The 17336-nt window shown below is 37.1% G+C and overlaps 1 protein-coding gene across 2 annotated transcripts in view; it reads left to right on the top strand.

The window, feature by feature from the left end:
• Nucleotides 1-15735, top strand: part of LOC124404322 (mothers against decapentaplegic homolog 6) — a 35651-nt gene extending 19916 nt beyond the window's left edge. For both annotated transcript variants that reach the window (XM_046878373.1, XM_046878365.1), the window contains 2 exons: nucleotides 14064-14264; nucleotides 15056-15735. In XM_046878373.1, coding sequence (XP_046734329.1) covers nucleotides 14064-14264; nucleotides 15056-15453 — 599 coding nt within the window. In that variant the 3' untranslated portion in view covers nucleotides 15454-15735. The remainder of the gene's footprint in view (nucleotides 1-14063; nucleotides 14265-15055) is intronic.
• The last annotated feature ends 1601 nt before the right edge of the window (nucleotides 15736-17336 follow it).

Genomic DNA, 17336 nt, shown 5'->3' with positions numbered 1-17336 from the left:
GATTTCTTTGTCGGTCAAGTTATTTTTACGCTTTTTAACCTCATGTAGTAACTGAATTCTATATTACATATTGTAAGACGTATTATGTATGTATATATGTATATGTACGTGTATATGTGATATATGTGTATACCTTGTCTGTATACTTACTCGTTGACACATCATCCGCTTGTCTGTTCTTTCTGTTCTGACTCTAGGCTGATGTTAGTATATATATTATATACATACATGTGTGTATGTGTGTAACTATGCTTACCTCTAGTCCAGGTGTAATGTATAATACAAACATTGATAGGCGTGCAGGGATAGAATCTAATTACAAGCCTGCAGTGCCAACATTGCAGTGATTGCACACTGAAATTTTTTTCTATAACGATGCGGATGCTGATGAATATTTGTGCGCGCGCGCGCGCACACACACACACACACACATTTATATATCGAGATGTAGGCAGATAAAGAAAGATATAGATGTATGTAAATCGACGAAAGATTGATATGTGTTGAGAGAAAGGTGCTGTTTCATAATTATCTGAATACACTACAGTAATTGGACAGATAAAATTGAAAGGATATATGTATAGAGTATTTTTATGTCGTACTAATGTATACATATAAGGATGATCATCCAGTTTTGCCGTAACGAAGCAGCGGATAAAAATATCGAGGAATTCGAACTCGTTCACATGTGATTTTTAGTATGGTGAAATGTTAGAATCGAGTTTTTTGAGGGTGCGTAATAACGTTTCAAGATTATTATTATTATTATTATTATTATTATTGTTGTTGTTATTGTTGTTATATGTATATAATAGAGCCATTTAACAAAATTATACTTTCAATTCAAAGCTATTAAATATTAGGCTTATTGTCGTACTGTGTTTCACACTAAATTATAAGTATAACGATATCAGCATCTCAGGACACGTGTCGCGAAAATTATTAGGTATAACAGCGGCAACGTCTGCGAAAACAAGGATCATGATGCAGCGTGAAAAAAGGAAAAGCTCAAATAAGCAACAGGTTGTCCGCGGAACGTTTCTTCTTCTTCTTCTTCTTCTTCTTCTCTGTCTTCTTCTACTTCTTCTACTCTATTACACAAGTTGGGTTTGGTCAGGTTGGCTTAGCTCTGGTTATATTATACGAACGCGTTCCGCATCCGTCGCTTTATGGACATTGTCGGTTGTATTCATCATGTACCAACCAGCCATCGCACGACACAATATGACTTTCCTTACTTCCTCATATCATGTATCACTTATGTTATCCTTTTTCTCTCTGAATTTAAAACTTGACTTGGGACCTGAAGAAAAAAGCCAAATTTCTAATCAAAACCTACGTCGTTTGCTTTATATTATGCATATTTTAAATGATAAACGACTTTAGACAGAAATTACGCGCTTTTGAAAACACAAATTCGATATGAATCACGGAGGAGTAGGAAGGAGACAAAACTCAAACGGTCCAGCTTTTGCATGGAGCAACGCAAGATGAAATAACTCTCAATGTGCGGTTTATTACAATCTTACGATTCGCTGTTTTCCCACCTTTTTCTCGGATTTTATTGTCTGTCGAGGCTGGAAAAACAATCACTCGCTTTTCACTTGCCTTAAACGCGTATTCTACGAATTTCCGAAATATGTTTGTAGCACATATAAGGCTTACAGTTCACGACCACCGTCCTTTCTTTTTTTTTTTCTTTTTTTTTTTTTTTACATTTCTTACATCAAAGGAAAAATTTCACTTTCTCTGCAATATTAGGCGACCAAATAGCGTTCAGACAATTCCTCTTACGTTACCTCAAAACTGGGGACAATTTTTATCGCAGAGTTTCGTCTCCTCCTTATTATTCCACGATATTAATGTACGCACTCACAGAGAGAGAGAGAGAGAGAGAGAGAGAAAGAGAGAGAGACTTTGAAGGCACGACGTAAATCGATCGAGGGTCAAGGCCGTCCGACCGTTGCAGCCTCCCTCATGGTCGTTGGTTCGTAATTTGATCGCCGTCGGTCGACTCCGCGGGTTAAAGGGGATGTTTTGGGATCCTTGAAGAAGCACGAGCTTATAGTTGGCCTGCGGTGTCCTTATACAGGGTGTCTATCTCATTAAAAAACCTGGTAGTCCTGGAAATCTCTGAAGAAAAATTTTTTTTCCTCCTAGATTATCTTGTAATTTTCAAGGAATTTTTCGTGACAATGATCGATTAAAAAAACCTCATTCTTTGCAAAACCGAACGAAAAAAATATATATGTATATATATATTTGTCAACTATATTTCAACAGATGATAATAAATGCTTACAAATTTTTGTATGTATCTACGTATTAATTTACAGGAAAAATTTTCGGAAAAATTATAAAATCACCTGGAATATCGTGGAATTGTCAAGGAATTTTAGATCCCAACTTGAGCAGACACCCTGTTGTACCAACTTTTGTAATTTGCGGTATTTGTTATTTCGTGCGATTTCCGTCGTTCCTCCGTTATCTCCTCTCGTCCTCTATATTCTCAATGCTCGAGATTTTTTTCCTTCCCTCGTTCAGTTCAAACCGCATTCTCTTTAAAATATCACATTATTGCTACGAAACGCCTTGTTTTACTGCACATTGCTAACGTTGGTTGGTACGTACGAAACGTAATTGTTACGCGCGGTATGCAACGTTTGAAAGCTTGCGGTTCACCGCTTGGACCGAGTGAATGTCAAACACTCGAGCAAATCTCTCTCTCCATCTCTCTTTCTCTCTATCTTTCTGTAATACGTACGTGCTAACAAATCAACATTCGTTTCTCCACCACGCTCAATTATTTTTATCCCTTTCTTAAACTTAAACCACACTGTGAAACAACGATGATTATATAATCTCGACACGAGTTTATCCCTCTTGTCTGCACATAGCCGAAGAATAATTAATAATAATAACAATAATAATAATAATATCATACCTTCTGGCGGGAAAGAAATATATATATATTGCGAGGTATTTGACTGATCTGTAGATATATATACCATGTGTGTGTAATTTGAACGAGAACGAAATCGGTTGTCTGGTCGTCGGGTTAGGGGGGGGGGGGGGGGGGGATTAAGTGAGTTCCGAACGCTGAACGAGGGTCGTAATTTTACGTATATAACTATGTGTGAGTGTAGAAAAAAGGAACGAAACGCGGCAGGGAAGGGCGCTGCAGCAAGAAACGCCGATATCCTGCCGTCTAGAGTTGGTTCTGTAACGTTGTGTTTCACCGTTTCGACGTTTTATAAAATTCCAGATCGCGTTCGTGTATTTTGCATTACCTGTACATGTGTTTGAGTATTGAGTTTGAGTTTGTATGTGTGCATTGTATAATATGATATGCGACTCAAAACTGAAAAAGTCTCTCTCCCTCTCTCTCTTTCTCTCTCTCTCTCTCTCTCTCTCTGTTTCGCTTTTTTCTTCTCTTTCGTTTTCCTTTTGTTTGTAGATTACAGAAGTTCGTTTAGGCTTCGATATCGTAAGACGAAAATGATATGATCTTTATACCGTCTGTCGAAATTGTTTGATTTGCAATGCAATACGGGTTATGAGAAGAAATTATACGTATACGTATATACATACATATAGGTAGATGAAAAGTAAAAGGTTCTTTTCATTTCACAACATATCGAAACAACGAATTGAGACGGAAAGAAAAAGAAGAATGAATGAATAAATGAATGAATGAACGAACGAACGAACGAATGAACGAATGAATGACATTCCTTAAACCAACAACTGATCATCGCCGAGGCAGTAAAAACGTGCCTGGCTTATTACCCGTATACCTGTATACATACCGACACAGATATTACACACGAGGAGTCGATTCGACAGCATCCAACCAACCACTTGCAGGTCAGTCATTCGGTAATTCCTTCCCTTGCGTGGAAGGACGGGGCACGTGATTCACGTATAGACAATGCAATTTTCATCTCGTTTCGAAAAACCTCGAAGGAAGAAGACGACGACGACGACGAAGAAGAAAAAGAAGAAAAAGAAAATGAAGAACAAGAAAAAAAACCAAGGGATGATAGGTCGGCTCCCTTCCTCCCTCCTTAAAAAATTCACCTTATTGGCGCATCCTGAAAAGGGCTTCTCACACTAGCCAAAGAAAGGAGCGTTAAGCCAGGAGGCCAAGCGATCGGCTTGAAGAGGTGCGTGCAGCGGGCAGGCTGCGAGGGCAGGAGGGCGGGAGGGAGGGAGGGAGGGCCTGTTTGCTCGGTTGCACCGCGATCGTCGGTGAGGAATAAGGAATACATACACACTTGGCGGTGAATGCAGTGTGTGCCGCCGCCGCCGCCTGCCTTCGGCGGGGGCCGGAGGGTTTGTGTTGGGGGGGGGGGGGGGGAGAGAGCTGCTAGGCGGCGCCCGGTATGTGGCGCCTTCACTGGCGTCGGGCCATCTTTTATTCTCCCATTACAAAGCACATCGGCGCGTCTCTTTCGCATACACGCGTATACCTGCATACATATACGTACGTACATACCTAATATCTATATCCTTACAACTTGTATATATATATATATATATATATATATATAGATATATATAAGAAACGGCGAAAAGAGCAACGACAGAAGTCTAGGTATACATACGCCGGGAGAAAGATAGATAGATGGAGAGAGAGGGAGAGAGTATATAGGTATACAGTATACATATACCTACTACTTATATGCGGACGACCGCGAGACGCGAGGCATTTGTTTGCAATTTTACGACCGTCCGACTGGGCGCCGATTTTTACGTATACATTTGTGTATATACATGTAAAAGTCACTTTTAACTGGACATGTGCGAGTGTGCGAGTGTGCGTGCGTGTATGTATTTTTGTATGCATTCATACAAGGTATACGTATAATTATATACCGTATAATCTGCAATGTGCATATAAACATATCGCAAAAGAGATGCGCGTGCGGTGTATATTAATATTACTATAGGTATGTTACATGTTGTATCGTATAAGGTTCTTCGTTTCTTTTTTAAACAGAGGATGGATGCATGATTTATTGTTGAGTCTATAATAGCGCGAGACGTATTGTTATTTATTATATATCGCGTAGGTACTTTCGCTCGTTTTAATTTGTAATAATTTATCAATATTTATATATATGTTTGATAAATATCACGATATCGTTGAATTTTGCGGTCTCATGTAGCTAAGGGTAAATGATATCTTAGATTTTTGGGGTGTATTTTTCGTTCTCTCTTTGAAAAATTTGCAAAGAATTGAAAAGAAAAGAATGGAAAAAAGTATAGGGTGATGTATAGAATAAAGATGAGAAGAAACAATATACACCATTGCATGAAATTTCTGTTTACGTATTCTTTATCGGTGTAAGACATTAAACATTTGAATATATTGATTCGCACTTTGAAATACGTCTGTTGCAACTTCATTTCATTTCTTTTCTATATATATATATATTTTTTTTTTCTTTTTTTTTTTTGAACTAACAAATTTTGAAACGCGTTTATATGTATACATATACACGATGTATATATATATCTACATACAGCACGCTTTTATTTTCGCCGTATGTAATCCGCGATTATATCTGCTGGGATTTGATTTGATTCCATTTGATTTGAGAAACGATTCGAACCTCTTCGTGCATCACGCGTTCGACAAAATGAAATTTCTTTAATATAATAATGCGTATAAATAAATATATACCACCGTAACATGTTACGGGGTTAAAGTTTTGTTGAAGATTGAGAGAGAAAATTACTATTTTTCTAATTTTAACAATAATATTGAAGGAACTAAGATTTCGAAGATCCTGAGTGTATTTTGTTTTCTTGTTGTTTAACCGCGTATTTCAAACGGTTACAAAATCGCGAAATAACGATTTTTCCGTTTTTTCTCAGCATGAATCGATGCTCTAACGGTTATTAACTTCGATACGATGATATAAATTTATTTTAACGGAACAGTGCGGGAGGTGAAATAATTCCAAAATTCACTAAGAGCCGCAATGAATGCACTGTCGCAGCGTTATAATGCGTGACTTTGATCTTCTTATCGTGAGAGGGATTTGAGGGGAGAAATCAAGAGAGATTGATGGATTGAGTGACGTGACGCGTCTCTATCACTCCCGTCATCATCATCGTCGTCGTCGTCGTTGGTTACAGCAATCTTACTCTTCTCGGCGAGGAACTTTTGGCCATGTCTCTATATAACACACGTTATACATACATACATACATACATACATGCATACACTGCAGATATAGACCTATTATAAGTATATATATATATATCAGATATCACACGAGAGATAGATCGCGCGATATTGCGTGTACTCTACCCACGTACGTACACACACTCGGGTCTATAAGGTATAATCTGTTACACCAGGTATGTGCCTGCATTTCTCGGAGTGCAGCAGCGAGTGTTCGTACGTTAATGTGCCTCCCCTCCTCTCCTCTCCTCTCTCTCTCTCTCTCTCTCTCTCTCTTTTTTTACATCTCTCCTTAACTTATCCACACGTGTTCAACGCGGTAGTATAGATACACTCAATGCACCTATACCTATACCTATACCTATGTCTATACCTATACATATCGTACCCAGCCGTTATCCTACCTTTGCTCTTCGGTCACTCGGCAGCAGCAGCAGCAGCAGCAGCAGCAGGAGGAAGGCCGTTTGAAGGACAGACGAGACGTCGAGCGTATATATGTCTATCGCGTACATACATACCTGCGTGTACCTTGTTTCTATAGCATACGTCTACCTACATCGGGTACGTTCCATTACGTTACGTTACGTTATATATATACATATATGTATATGGCACGTATGTACACAGTGCACAGACAACGAATGTGTATTAGAACAGCGACTTCGCGTCGCGTCGCGTCGCGTCGCGTCGCGTCTCGTCGCCCAGTCATATACGAGCAGACCCTGTATAGTAATTAGTGTCTTTTACGCGTATAGACACGGTATATAGGTACATACTTACCACGATGCGCACACCTTGGGGGGCAGTACGTTGTTAGTCATACACTGGAAATTACTTCTGCAGCACAATGTCAGGCGAAACGCGCGTTATTACATGCATTTTATGTGTTTTTATGGTATACATATACTGTATATTGTATATGTACATACTTTGATGTTGAAAATATTAATGTTACAGGCGTGTAATGTAATCGTATATGTATATAGGATTCAGATTGAACTTTATACCTAACATATGTAATCCACGTTTTACACCGTTACATCATTATTTTTATTCTTATCTTATACGTGCATACTTTTGTTGTTGTTGTTGTTGTTGTTGTTATTATTATTAATGTGTAATCCAAAATCCAACAAAGTCCGCTTTGATATTCAACCCCCGTGGTGGTGGTGGTGGTGGTTATTCTTAGGTATTTCTTTATTTTTCTTCTTCATTTCTATCATTTATATATTTCGATTAATTTTTATTCTAATATATTTAAAGAGGAAAACAGAGAAGAAAATAATTTAAAAAAAAAAATAAATAAAATAAATAAATATGTTGCTAGAAGAATTCATCGTTTTTTGTATAACGTGCAATTTATGCTTGGACATTATTTCAATACATACGTATACCTATACATATAGATTTTACATACATGCATATAGCAAACATGTAAATTGCGCGAGGCGCCGGGAAGAAACAAGTTTATTTTGCCCGCCAGCTATAGTGTCGAGTCGCATTGTGCAGCAAGTACCGAGGTGTACGTTATGACCGCATACAACAAGTCTCTCTCTCCCTCTCTCTCTCTCTCTCTCTCTCTCTCGCCCTCTCTCTCGTGCTTTTACTTGGAATTTGCATGTATGATATACTCGTATATACACCGCACGGCCGTTTGTCGGCAGACTTGAAAGCAACGTGTAGACTTGTGACAAATGCCGCGGCGCACAATTCGCGGTTAAAACGCGGCGTGTCTGCCGCCTATGTCTCTGCGTATAATGCGTATGCAATATTATCGCCCGGTGGAATGCAGCTTTGTTTAATAATCACGGCGCACGTAGGCGTGCGAAGTGTTCGCTCTATATAGACGATGTTCTATAAGTAGTTTTAGATATCTTACGCGATGGGGCACGCGTCTAACGTTCCTGTATGTAATGCGAAAATGGAAAAATATGCACATGTGAATGCCCTTGTTTGTGAAAACGGTCTGATAAACTTATCGAATCACACCGAAGGGGAACAGATTATTACTTATAATAAATTATTATTATTATTATTATTATTATTATTATTATTATTATTGTATGTGTAAACACGTTTGCGGAATGTAAAAGAAAATTAGGAATACGATGCGTACGTCATTCTATAGACGAGGGAGAAAAAAAAAAAGTACGGCTCGTTAGCGAGATTTGGCCACGTTACACATACGGACGTGGGATTGCGAAAAATCGCTCAAATCGCTCCAAATCTCTCGCCGGTTTCTACGAAGTAATTACCAATGCTTACATATGTATGTATGTATACCGTCGTTCGTTCACGTACGCGTCTGACTTTGTACTTTGTATTAATATATGAAACGTAAAATTGGCAAGGCATTTCTCAGGCGTGTGTATGTGTGTGTGTGTGTGTGTGTGTGTGTGTGTGTGTGTGGATGGTAATACATTATCTGTGCGCAGCTCTTTGCTATTATTCGCCAGTTGGCATGTTATATACACATATTTAAGTGAAACAGACAGATATTTATATATATACATATATATATATATATATATACACGAAACGTTGCGAGATTCAATTTCAGCCCGCCTTTCAACTGTACTATATATGTATACTTACAGATCGAAGAGAACATATACCTATATTGTATCAGTTACATGCATGTTTCATGTGTGATACTTGTATGTGCCGTAGCCTCACGGCCGACCCTTGACCTACGACCTCGTCACCTATAACTTCCGACCCGCTATCATCCGTGCGCGTATATGTATACGTGTGCACTGTACGCGAGATGAAAATACCAGGATAGATATTACAGCTTGTGTCATACGCGTTTATATGGGTATGGTTGTTACATGGATATACGCGTAATGAATAAATAATTAATGACGACGATCGCGTTGAGCGTAAGGGGTACAATAACTGGCCTGAGGACAAATATTATAATAAATATGATAGTCGATACTGTGTTTAATAATTTATGTATAATTACATGCATCTATATATATATATATATATATATATATATTATTATATATTATTATATTTATATAGTTTCTAACGGTTACTGTATCGAATGGCCGCGTGAAATGTGACAAAAGTGGAAAACTCACGGAGGGTTGAGGAAAGTCTGAGAAAACGCCGGCGAGTTTCCGTGAATTTTTTTGCGGTCAATTTAGCGAAGATTCGGGGCATTGATTACTGCATGGGAGTAAATTTTTGCTTGGGATATAGAAAAGAATAAATAAAAAAAAACACTTCCACGCTTTCGAGTCCGGTGATGCAGATATTTGTTTGTTACATATGTTTTTTAAAAAAAAGGTATATACTATATATATATATATATATATATATATATTATGAGGGAATATGATATTCTTTATTTGGAACAAACGATTTTACACTCTTTTTTTTACTTTTCATATGTAGGGTAAATTTTCTGCATTAGTTGTATAATCTGACAAGCGTTAATTATATTTAACCGTAACTATGGGATAACGTAAAGTTTTAAAACCTCGCTGTCGAACAGCATTGACCATTGTTACAATTAATTATCTTATAATATTTTCAAATAACAATTCTACAAACTCACGCAGTTGAAGGTATAACGACAATCATATTGTTGTGAAGTCTCTGTTGGTGTGTCGATCTATAAATTATACATTACACATCAGTGATCTGCATATTCACGCTATTTTCCAATTCAAATTTGATTACTTGACTTTGTTTTTGTTCCTCAAATTTCGTACGAAACTTTGTACAATGAAAATTGATCGCTAATTAGTGTATTTAATCACCGTTTTCATCGTTGTTATGCGTTTGTTAAATTAATGGGTAATCTTTTATATCTTACCGCTGCATGTTTTTCCTCTCATTCCGTTATATACATATATATATATATACATATATATATATATTCATTTTAATTCGTGTACCGATTACGATTCGGTCTAAAAATTGAATGATGTGCGCGTAATTAATTATCGGGAGAAAAATAGAAATGTTTTGACGTTATATTGGATTCAAGAGAAGAATTAAACGTTTGTAATCGTTTCACAGTAAACGCGATCACGTTGAAAGCGCGTTCTTTCTAAACCCGGGGTGACACCCGATCGATTTAAAACTCTTGACAAGATTTCATCTCATTCTTTCGTCAAAATTTAAGTCACAGAAAAAAAAAAGAATAATCAAAATCGGTTGGGTAGTTCTGGAGCAATAAGCGAACAGACAGACACAAAAAATTACATAAATTTTAAATTAAACAACAACAAAAAAAAATAATTCAAAACCATCATACAACACGCAAAATTTTCAAATCGAATCGATATTTCACAAAATAACGAGACTGAATCCCGTAGGAAACACTTAAATCGGTCACGTGACACCTTAATCGCGATTTATAGAATCGCGACAGCTCCTTGGGCATGGGGGGGGGGGGGGGGGCTCGGAATCGGTTCGCGATCGGCAGGCGCTGAGAGACGTCGGCGTCGCGACGATAGACGTCCTTGCTCGACGCTCGACGCTCGACGCTACACGGCAACCAAGTGACGTAATCCGGCCGATAGCTCGCAATCTTGGCGCCGCGTTAACTCGTAATATCTATTTTTATACTCTTCGGAGAGGTTTTCTCTCCCACCACCAACATCACCGACATCACCGACATCATCTAGTGCACTCGACGTGTGTCGTTTTGCCGGCTCGGGCTTTACTTCGACTTTCTGTGTCTACGACCATGTAGATGTGGATGTGGATGTGGATGTCGATGTCGGCTGAGGGGGAGACTCACGAGTCTTTTCCTATCACCTGGTATCCACAACCAATACCTCCGGGCCGCATAGAAACGTCGTAGAAACGCTTTGGAGAAATTTCATTTTTTTTTTTTTTTTTTTTTTTTTTTTGTTTGTTTTAATATTGTTCTTGCCTGGCGAATTTTTGAACATTTTTCTTTATAAAATATAGTATTTAAAGCAATATACATATCGTTTGAACAATATATAACGTTTGTCGAATGTTATGTTTCAATTACGAGGAAATTTTGTAGATTTATCGCTCTCTCGTTGAGCCAAATTATCGCTACAGTCACAGCGAAATATTTATTATTAATTGTGTTGTTATATCTATTGCGTATTGAAAATTATATGGATAATATATGTGGAATAGAATAAATTAGGATAAATAGACGAGGAAACGAGACAGATTTGTTTTGGAGTAAAAGATTATAGATGGAATTTCACTGAATACTTATAATCTTGACACGTTTTTTCTTACGCAAGTAGGCAGTTCTAACAATATTTTAAACACTACGGCGAAACGATATAAAAAATATTTCTTTTTTTTTTTACAATTTCTTGGTAACCGCGCAGCTGTAATATAGAATGAAATTTGTATATCAATGAAGGAAAATAGGTCAGATATTAGGCTGGAAATGTGTTCGGTATTAGATATGATATTTATAAATATAAAACAAGGAACGGAAGTGAATTGGATTTAAGATAAACGCCGGAAATTGACTGAAATTGAAAAGAAAATCGTTTTAATTGAATTTTTTTTTTTATTCCAACACGCATGCCAACGTCGATGTTTAGCTGAGATAGCTAGTTTGCTATAGAATATGTATTATTTTATTGTATTATACGATCTTTGCCATGCGTGATGGAAAAGACGAGAAATCAAGCTCGGCTCGTGCTCTCCGACCAGTTTATGACTTTTTATGCGACAGGATGAAAATTATAAGATAATTGCGAGCTGCACGAGGAACGGCGAGCCAGATATACTCTAGTATATACACTCGACGAGTATGCACACGTATGTAATAATCTGTGGAACGCGTGTAACGTACCTACAACGTTGCGTGGGTTCACATCCAGACGTCGCCGCATTCTCAACTAGAGTCTTTCAAATTTTCATGGCGAAAAATTCAAATGGAATAATCCGATTATTAATTATATTACTTATACTCAATGTATGATTGTCGAATTTGATAGGTTTCCAGTTTTTTGTTGGCGAAATTTTGAACAAGGAAATCAAACCTTGACGAAACGTCAAAAGTTTCGAAAGTGCGAAAATGTGAAAATTTGGAAATTTTGCCACTTTGAACTTTCTTTGTTTCTTCTTGCTGTATCTATATTTTAATTTTCGGAACTTTCCTTTAGCGAAATTTTACTTTTCAGAATTTTGATCTAATATCGTAATTTGAATTTTTGAAATCTTTTATTTTGAAACTTTATAAGATATAACCTGTATAAACTAATTAGAAAGATCAATTCTTGGCCAATTAATATCCTCAAATCAAAATATTATGCGGAAAAATTTTCGCAACGAACATCATGGCCTCGGTGACGCCGTGAAACCCCGGTCGGTATATTATACCTATAAGTAGTAACGAATAGTTCCGGGATGAAGTTGCAGCAGCAACAGGTTGTGCGGACCGACGAGACGCGACAATCCTCTTCCTCTCATCCCCCGCCCAAGTTTTGATGGATGGGGGAAATCTGGTAATAAACCTCGACGAGGGGATGGAGAGAACTCGGGTCCATTTTACGACGAAGCAACAGGTGCTTCCTTCCTGAAAGGAATTTCCTCCGTGATACAGTACCTATAACGTGATCCTTTGTCTGTCCAACACGTGTTTTTGTATTTTCCTTTCGCCGTTGCTCGACTACAAACAGAAGCGTAATATTAATCACGTTAAGGGCTAGATCGAACAAACTCTCGTCTCTTTCACAATCACCAACTGCACAGTCTTGTCATACTCGTTAGAGCTATATAAGTAAGTAAATGATAAAAACTTTTCATTGGCGTGTATGTAGAGTTTGTCCAGCGATAAAAACTGTTCGGGTTTCTTTTCGATTTATAGTCTAGATTCGGCAGAGAGTCAATCGTATTTATCGATATTTAACACAGGCGTATATAATAAAACTCTTTGTATTATAAGCAATGAAACGTACACGGTGGGCAAGTATGTAATATCAGATTATAATCTGATCGTGCTACTTGCGCGAAACGCGGTGAGTTTATAAAAATTTCTCGTATCTCATCGCGTACCTACCTGCTTATTATTTACCTACCTTGAAGTTAATTTATCATTCGACCTGATGTACGCGTTGTACGCTGTGTTTATCCCTATACTGCAGGTTACCTATGCTGCATGGAATATTCGATTCCCGGTTTTATTAGCCATCTATATAAATATTTAATTGATTGGAAATTAATTATAAATACCCAATTATCGCTGAGCATCGAAAAATCGTGCAATTCTAATTATAAGCAGGATGCAATTGGATGGATTACATGTTAGCTGCCATGTATACATACATATATGCAACATATGTAGTAACGTATGAAAATAACGGAAGAGTATAATGTTTATAATAACATATGATGTAATTTATAATAAAATACGCATTAACGTCAGACTCACGTACAGACGTGCAAAGTTTTTCTTTCCAAAAGTATGCAAAAAGGCGACGCGGCGTCGCGACGCCGGTCGTCGATATATAACATCTTCTTGTTATTACACGTATCGAAGTTTCTTTTTTATTTTTCTTTTTTCACCGATAAACCGCGTGCGCGAAATCCGCAAGGTCGTGTCTGTATATACATAGGTATAGATATATTATATACTGAAAATAAATTAGCAATGGAAAGAGTGTATTATATATGGGGCATTCCACGCCAAATCGACCTGGGTTTTACCCTTGATTTGTCAGATTTAGCGCGTGATTTTTTCTATGATTCTTCTCACTTTGAAAGGTACGCGGTTTGTTTTTTTTGTTTCGACTCAATTTGAATTTTCTTCAATTTTTAAAAACGATTTTATCGAGCAACCAAAATTAAAAAAAAAAGAGAGAGAATTTTTAATCACAAGGCTGTTTCCAAATTTATCGTTTCAGACGCATCGGGACAGCGGGAATGGTGCACCCTGGCCTACTGGGAGCTCGGCGGTAGAGTCGGTCGTCTTTATCCTGTCGAACCATCGACGGTGAACGTGTTCGACTCCCTCCTAGACGGCGACGGCCTCTGCCTCGCTACCCTTGCCGAGAACCACTCGACTTCACCGGCGATTCAGAGGACTCGGAGTAAAATAGGTCTCGGTGAGTATCCTCCCTTATTTAAGTTGAATATATAATACTCATTACTCATACATAATCAATTCTTTCGCAATGCGTACTCTGGTATACACACACACACACACACACATATATGTATATATTTTCTTTTTTTTCTTTACAACATCCATGTGCCTAATCGCTACTTTTTATTTTACATTTAAAAATTTTATAACTATTCAACACGCATTAGTGTATCGATGAGACGAGAACGTATTTTTTTTTTTTTTTTTCTTCTTTTTTTTCTTCATTTTGAGGGAATCGAACGAAATTTACAGAAAAAGTCTCTCTCATGATTTTGTGACACCTTTATTCTTTCAAAAGTTATCTTAGGTAAAAAGTAAACAATGAGGATCTTAAATAAATTTTGAAAGAGTAGATTCGTCATAAAATCATAAAGAGAGATTTTTTTTCTCCACGAGCTTTCAATTCCCTATACAAAAATACCTTCTCGTCTTTTCAGTACACTAATGCGTTGACTGGTTATAAAATTTCAAAGTTTTTCGAAACGAAAAAAAAAAACAAAAAATAATAATAATAATAATAATAATAATAATAATAATACACCCACCTAATATTTAAATGCAAAATAGAAAATCGCGATGCGGCACCTCTAAATATTAATATTACGAGCTGAGACTTGGACAGAATTTTTTTTTTTCCTCATTTCGAACAAAGTTTTTGATTTGAATTTCTTTATACAGTCGAATACACAAATATGCAGGTATACATAGAGTCTTGTTCTGTAACTTTATTGTGAATTTTCGCAACCGTAGGTCTTACGCTGAGCTACGAGTCCGACGGCGTTTGGGCGTACAACAGGTCGGAGAATCCGATATTCGTAAACTCGCCGACGTTGGACGACCCGGAGTCGAGAACCTTGTTGGTCTACAGGGTGCCGCCGGGATTCTGTCTGAACATATTCGATCGGGCAAAGAATGTCCACCGGCACTATCACCACCAGCAGCAATCGTCGACCTCCTTGTCGTCCTGCTCGTCATCGAATTCACCGAACAACGCCGCCGCAGCCGCCATGCAGGGACTCACAAGCGGTCCCGTCGACGTAAACTCCGTCCGTATAAGCTTCGCCAAGGGCTGGGGACCGAAGTACTCGAGGCAAGAGGTCACCTCCTGTCCATGCTGGCTCGAGGTCTTACTCGCGCCGTGCAGGTGATCATCCCTCAACCTTTGTTTTCTTCGACCCTTCGGACACTATAGATCTTATTCAAGATCAATTTTGCCAATACGGATAAACCCGGGGAAAACCGCCGATCGAGGAGGGATCTTCTTTCCCCCTTGCGCTTTGTACATACATATACTTACGTACGTTTGTCATTAATAATAATAATATTAATATTAACATTAGTAATAATAATAATAATAATAATAATAATAATAATAATAATAATATGATGCAACTTCGAACCGCGAGTTAATTGTGTTTTGTGTTATTTTCTAAACAACAACAACAAAAAGAAAAAAAAGTTTCTTTTACTTCTCTTTTCTCTTCTCTTCTCTTCTCTTCTCTTCTTTGTTTCGTCGTCCCTTTTTTTTGTATGGGACGACACCACAAGAAATTTTATTCCGATTCTTACGATTGATGTGTGTACAGACGCACGTTATTTTTATCATATTTTATCTCTCCGATCCTTATTATTATATACGGTGTATCATATGTATATTATATTGTATACGTGTATATTTTAGTATATGTACATATGTAGTGTGTAATTTGAGGATGTTGGAAAGAGAGGAGAAAAAGAAAAAAAAAAAAAAAAATCACACCATCGGCGGATGGATATTGCTCGTGTCCGGGATGCAATATTTGCAACAATATATACCGTAAATTTATAATGTTTACGTTGTATATTATATTGGAGTTACGGGATGTAAATGGTTGGAAGTGCTTTTTCTTTTTTTTTTTTTTTTTCTCCACTTTCTAACAATGTTAGTTCACACGCTCGATGCAAGATTGCGACGAATCGTCGTGTGGTTTTTTTTTCTTTTCTTTTTTTTTTCTAAAGCTTTCTCCTTTTCGCAGTCCGACGTTGTCACAGTTGGTGATTTTTTCTTCTTCTTACAACCCATTGACGAAGGTATCCAGCTTAAATTTTTATAACAGTATCCTCGCGCAGCACACGTACGAATATGAATGTACGCATGTACGTAGGTAGGCAATGATTTATTTAAGTATGAATATCGGTAGCTAGAAAAAAGAAAACAAAAGAAAAAACGAAACGAAAAAATTACAAAAACAAAAGGAATAATTAAAAATAAATAAAATACCCAGTGCTTTTTTTTTATACACGTTTTGGACAGTTTAAACTAAAAATTGAAATAAAAACAAGATGCTGCTTCATCAATGGGATGTATTCGATTTATTTAAAAATAACATTCTACGTATGCCTGTCAGTATGTACGACAGAATGTATGAAACGGAATGGCATGAGGATATTTTTTTCTACCGACCGATTCGTGTCTATTCATTGAAAATTGTAATTTCACGTTGATCGCATTCAAGTAAATCATTCGTATTTTCTTCTTCATTTTTTCTTCACTCCGACTATGAGCGAATTTATAATCAACAAATTGGGAAACTTTTCATACGATTGTAAATGGAAATCGATTAGTTGCAACGCTTATGTTATTTAATTATTCTTCAATCCCTTCTAGTTGTTGTTATTGTTGTTGTTGCGCCGCTGTTATTACTATTGTTCTCCTATTATTATTGTTGTTGTTGTTGTTGCCATTGCCATTTGTACATCGCATTTCTTTTCATTACTACAGCTATTGTTGTCATCATTATTGTTATTACAATTAGTTTGATATTATATTTTGTCACAGATGTTTTGAATTTTATTTCTGACTGGCAAGGAGAAGTGAATTTCTTTAGTCAACGTTAAATACAAGCGCGCACGTACATATGTTACGGTATAAAATTAAATTGTAACAAATCTGATTTTTTATCTCTTTTCTCTTTTCTTTTCTAATTATTCTCTCCGAACATCCTTGTATTAATGTCATGTTTGGTGTCGTTATGTAATAGAAAATGGAATG

The sequence above is a fragment of the Diprion similis genome, chromosome 1 (assembly GCF_021155765.1).
Source record: "Diprion similis isolate iyDipSimi1 chromosome 1, iyDipSimi1.1, whole genome shotgun sequence".
NCBI lineage: Eukaryota > Metazoa > Arthropoda > Insecta > Hymenoptera > Diprionidae > Diprion > Diprion similis.
This window is presented reverse-complemented; position numbering and strand designations above follow the sequence as displayed.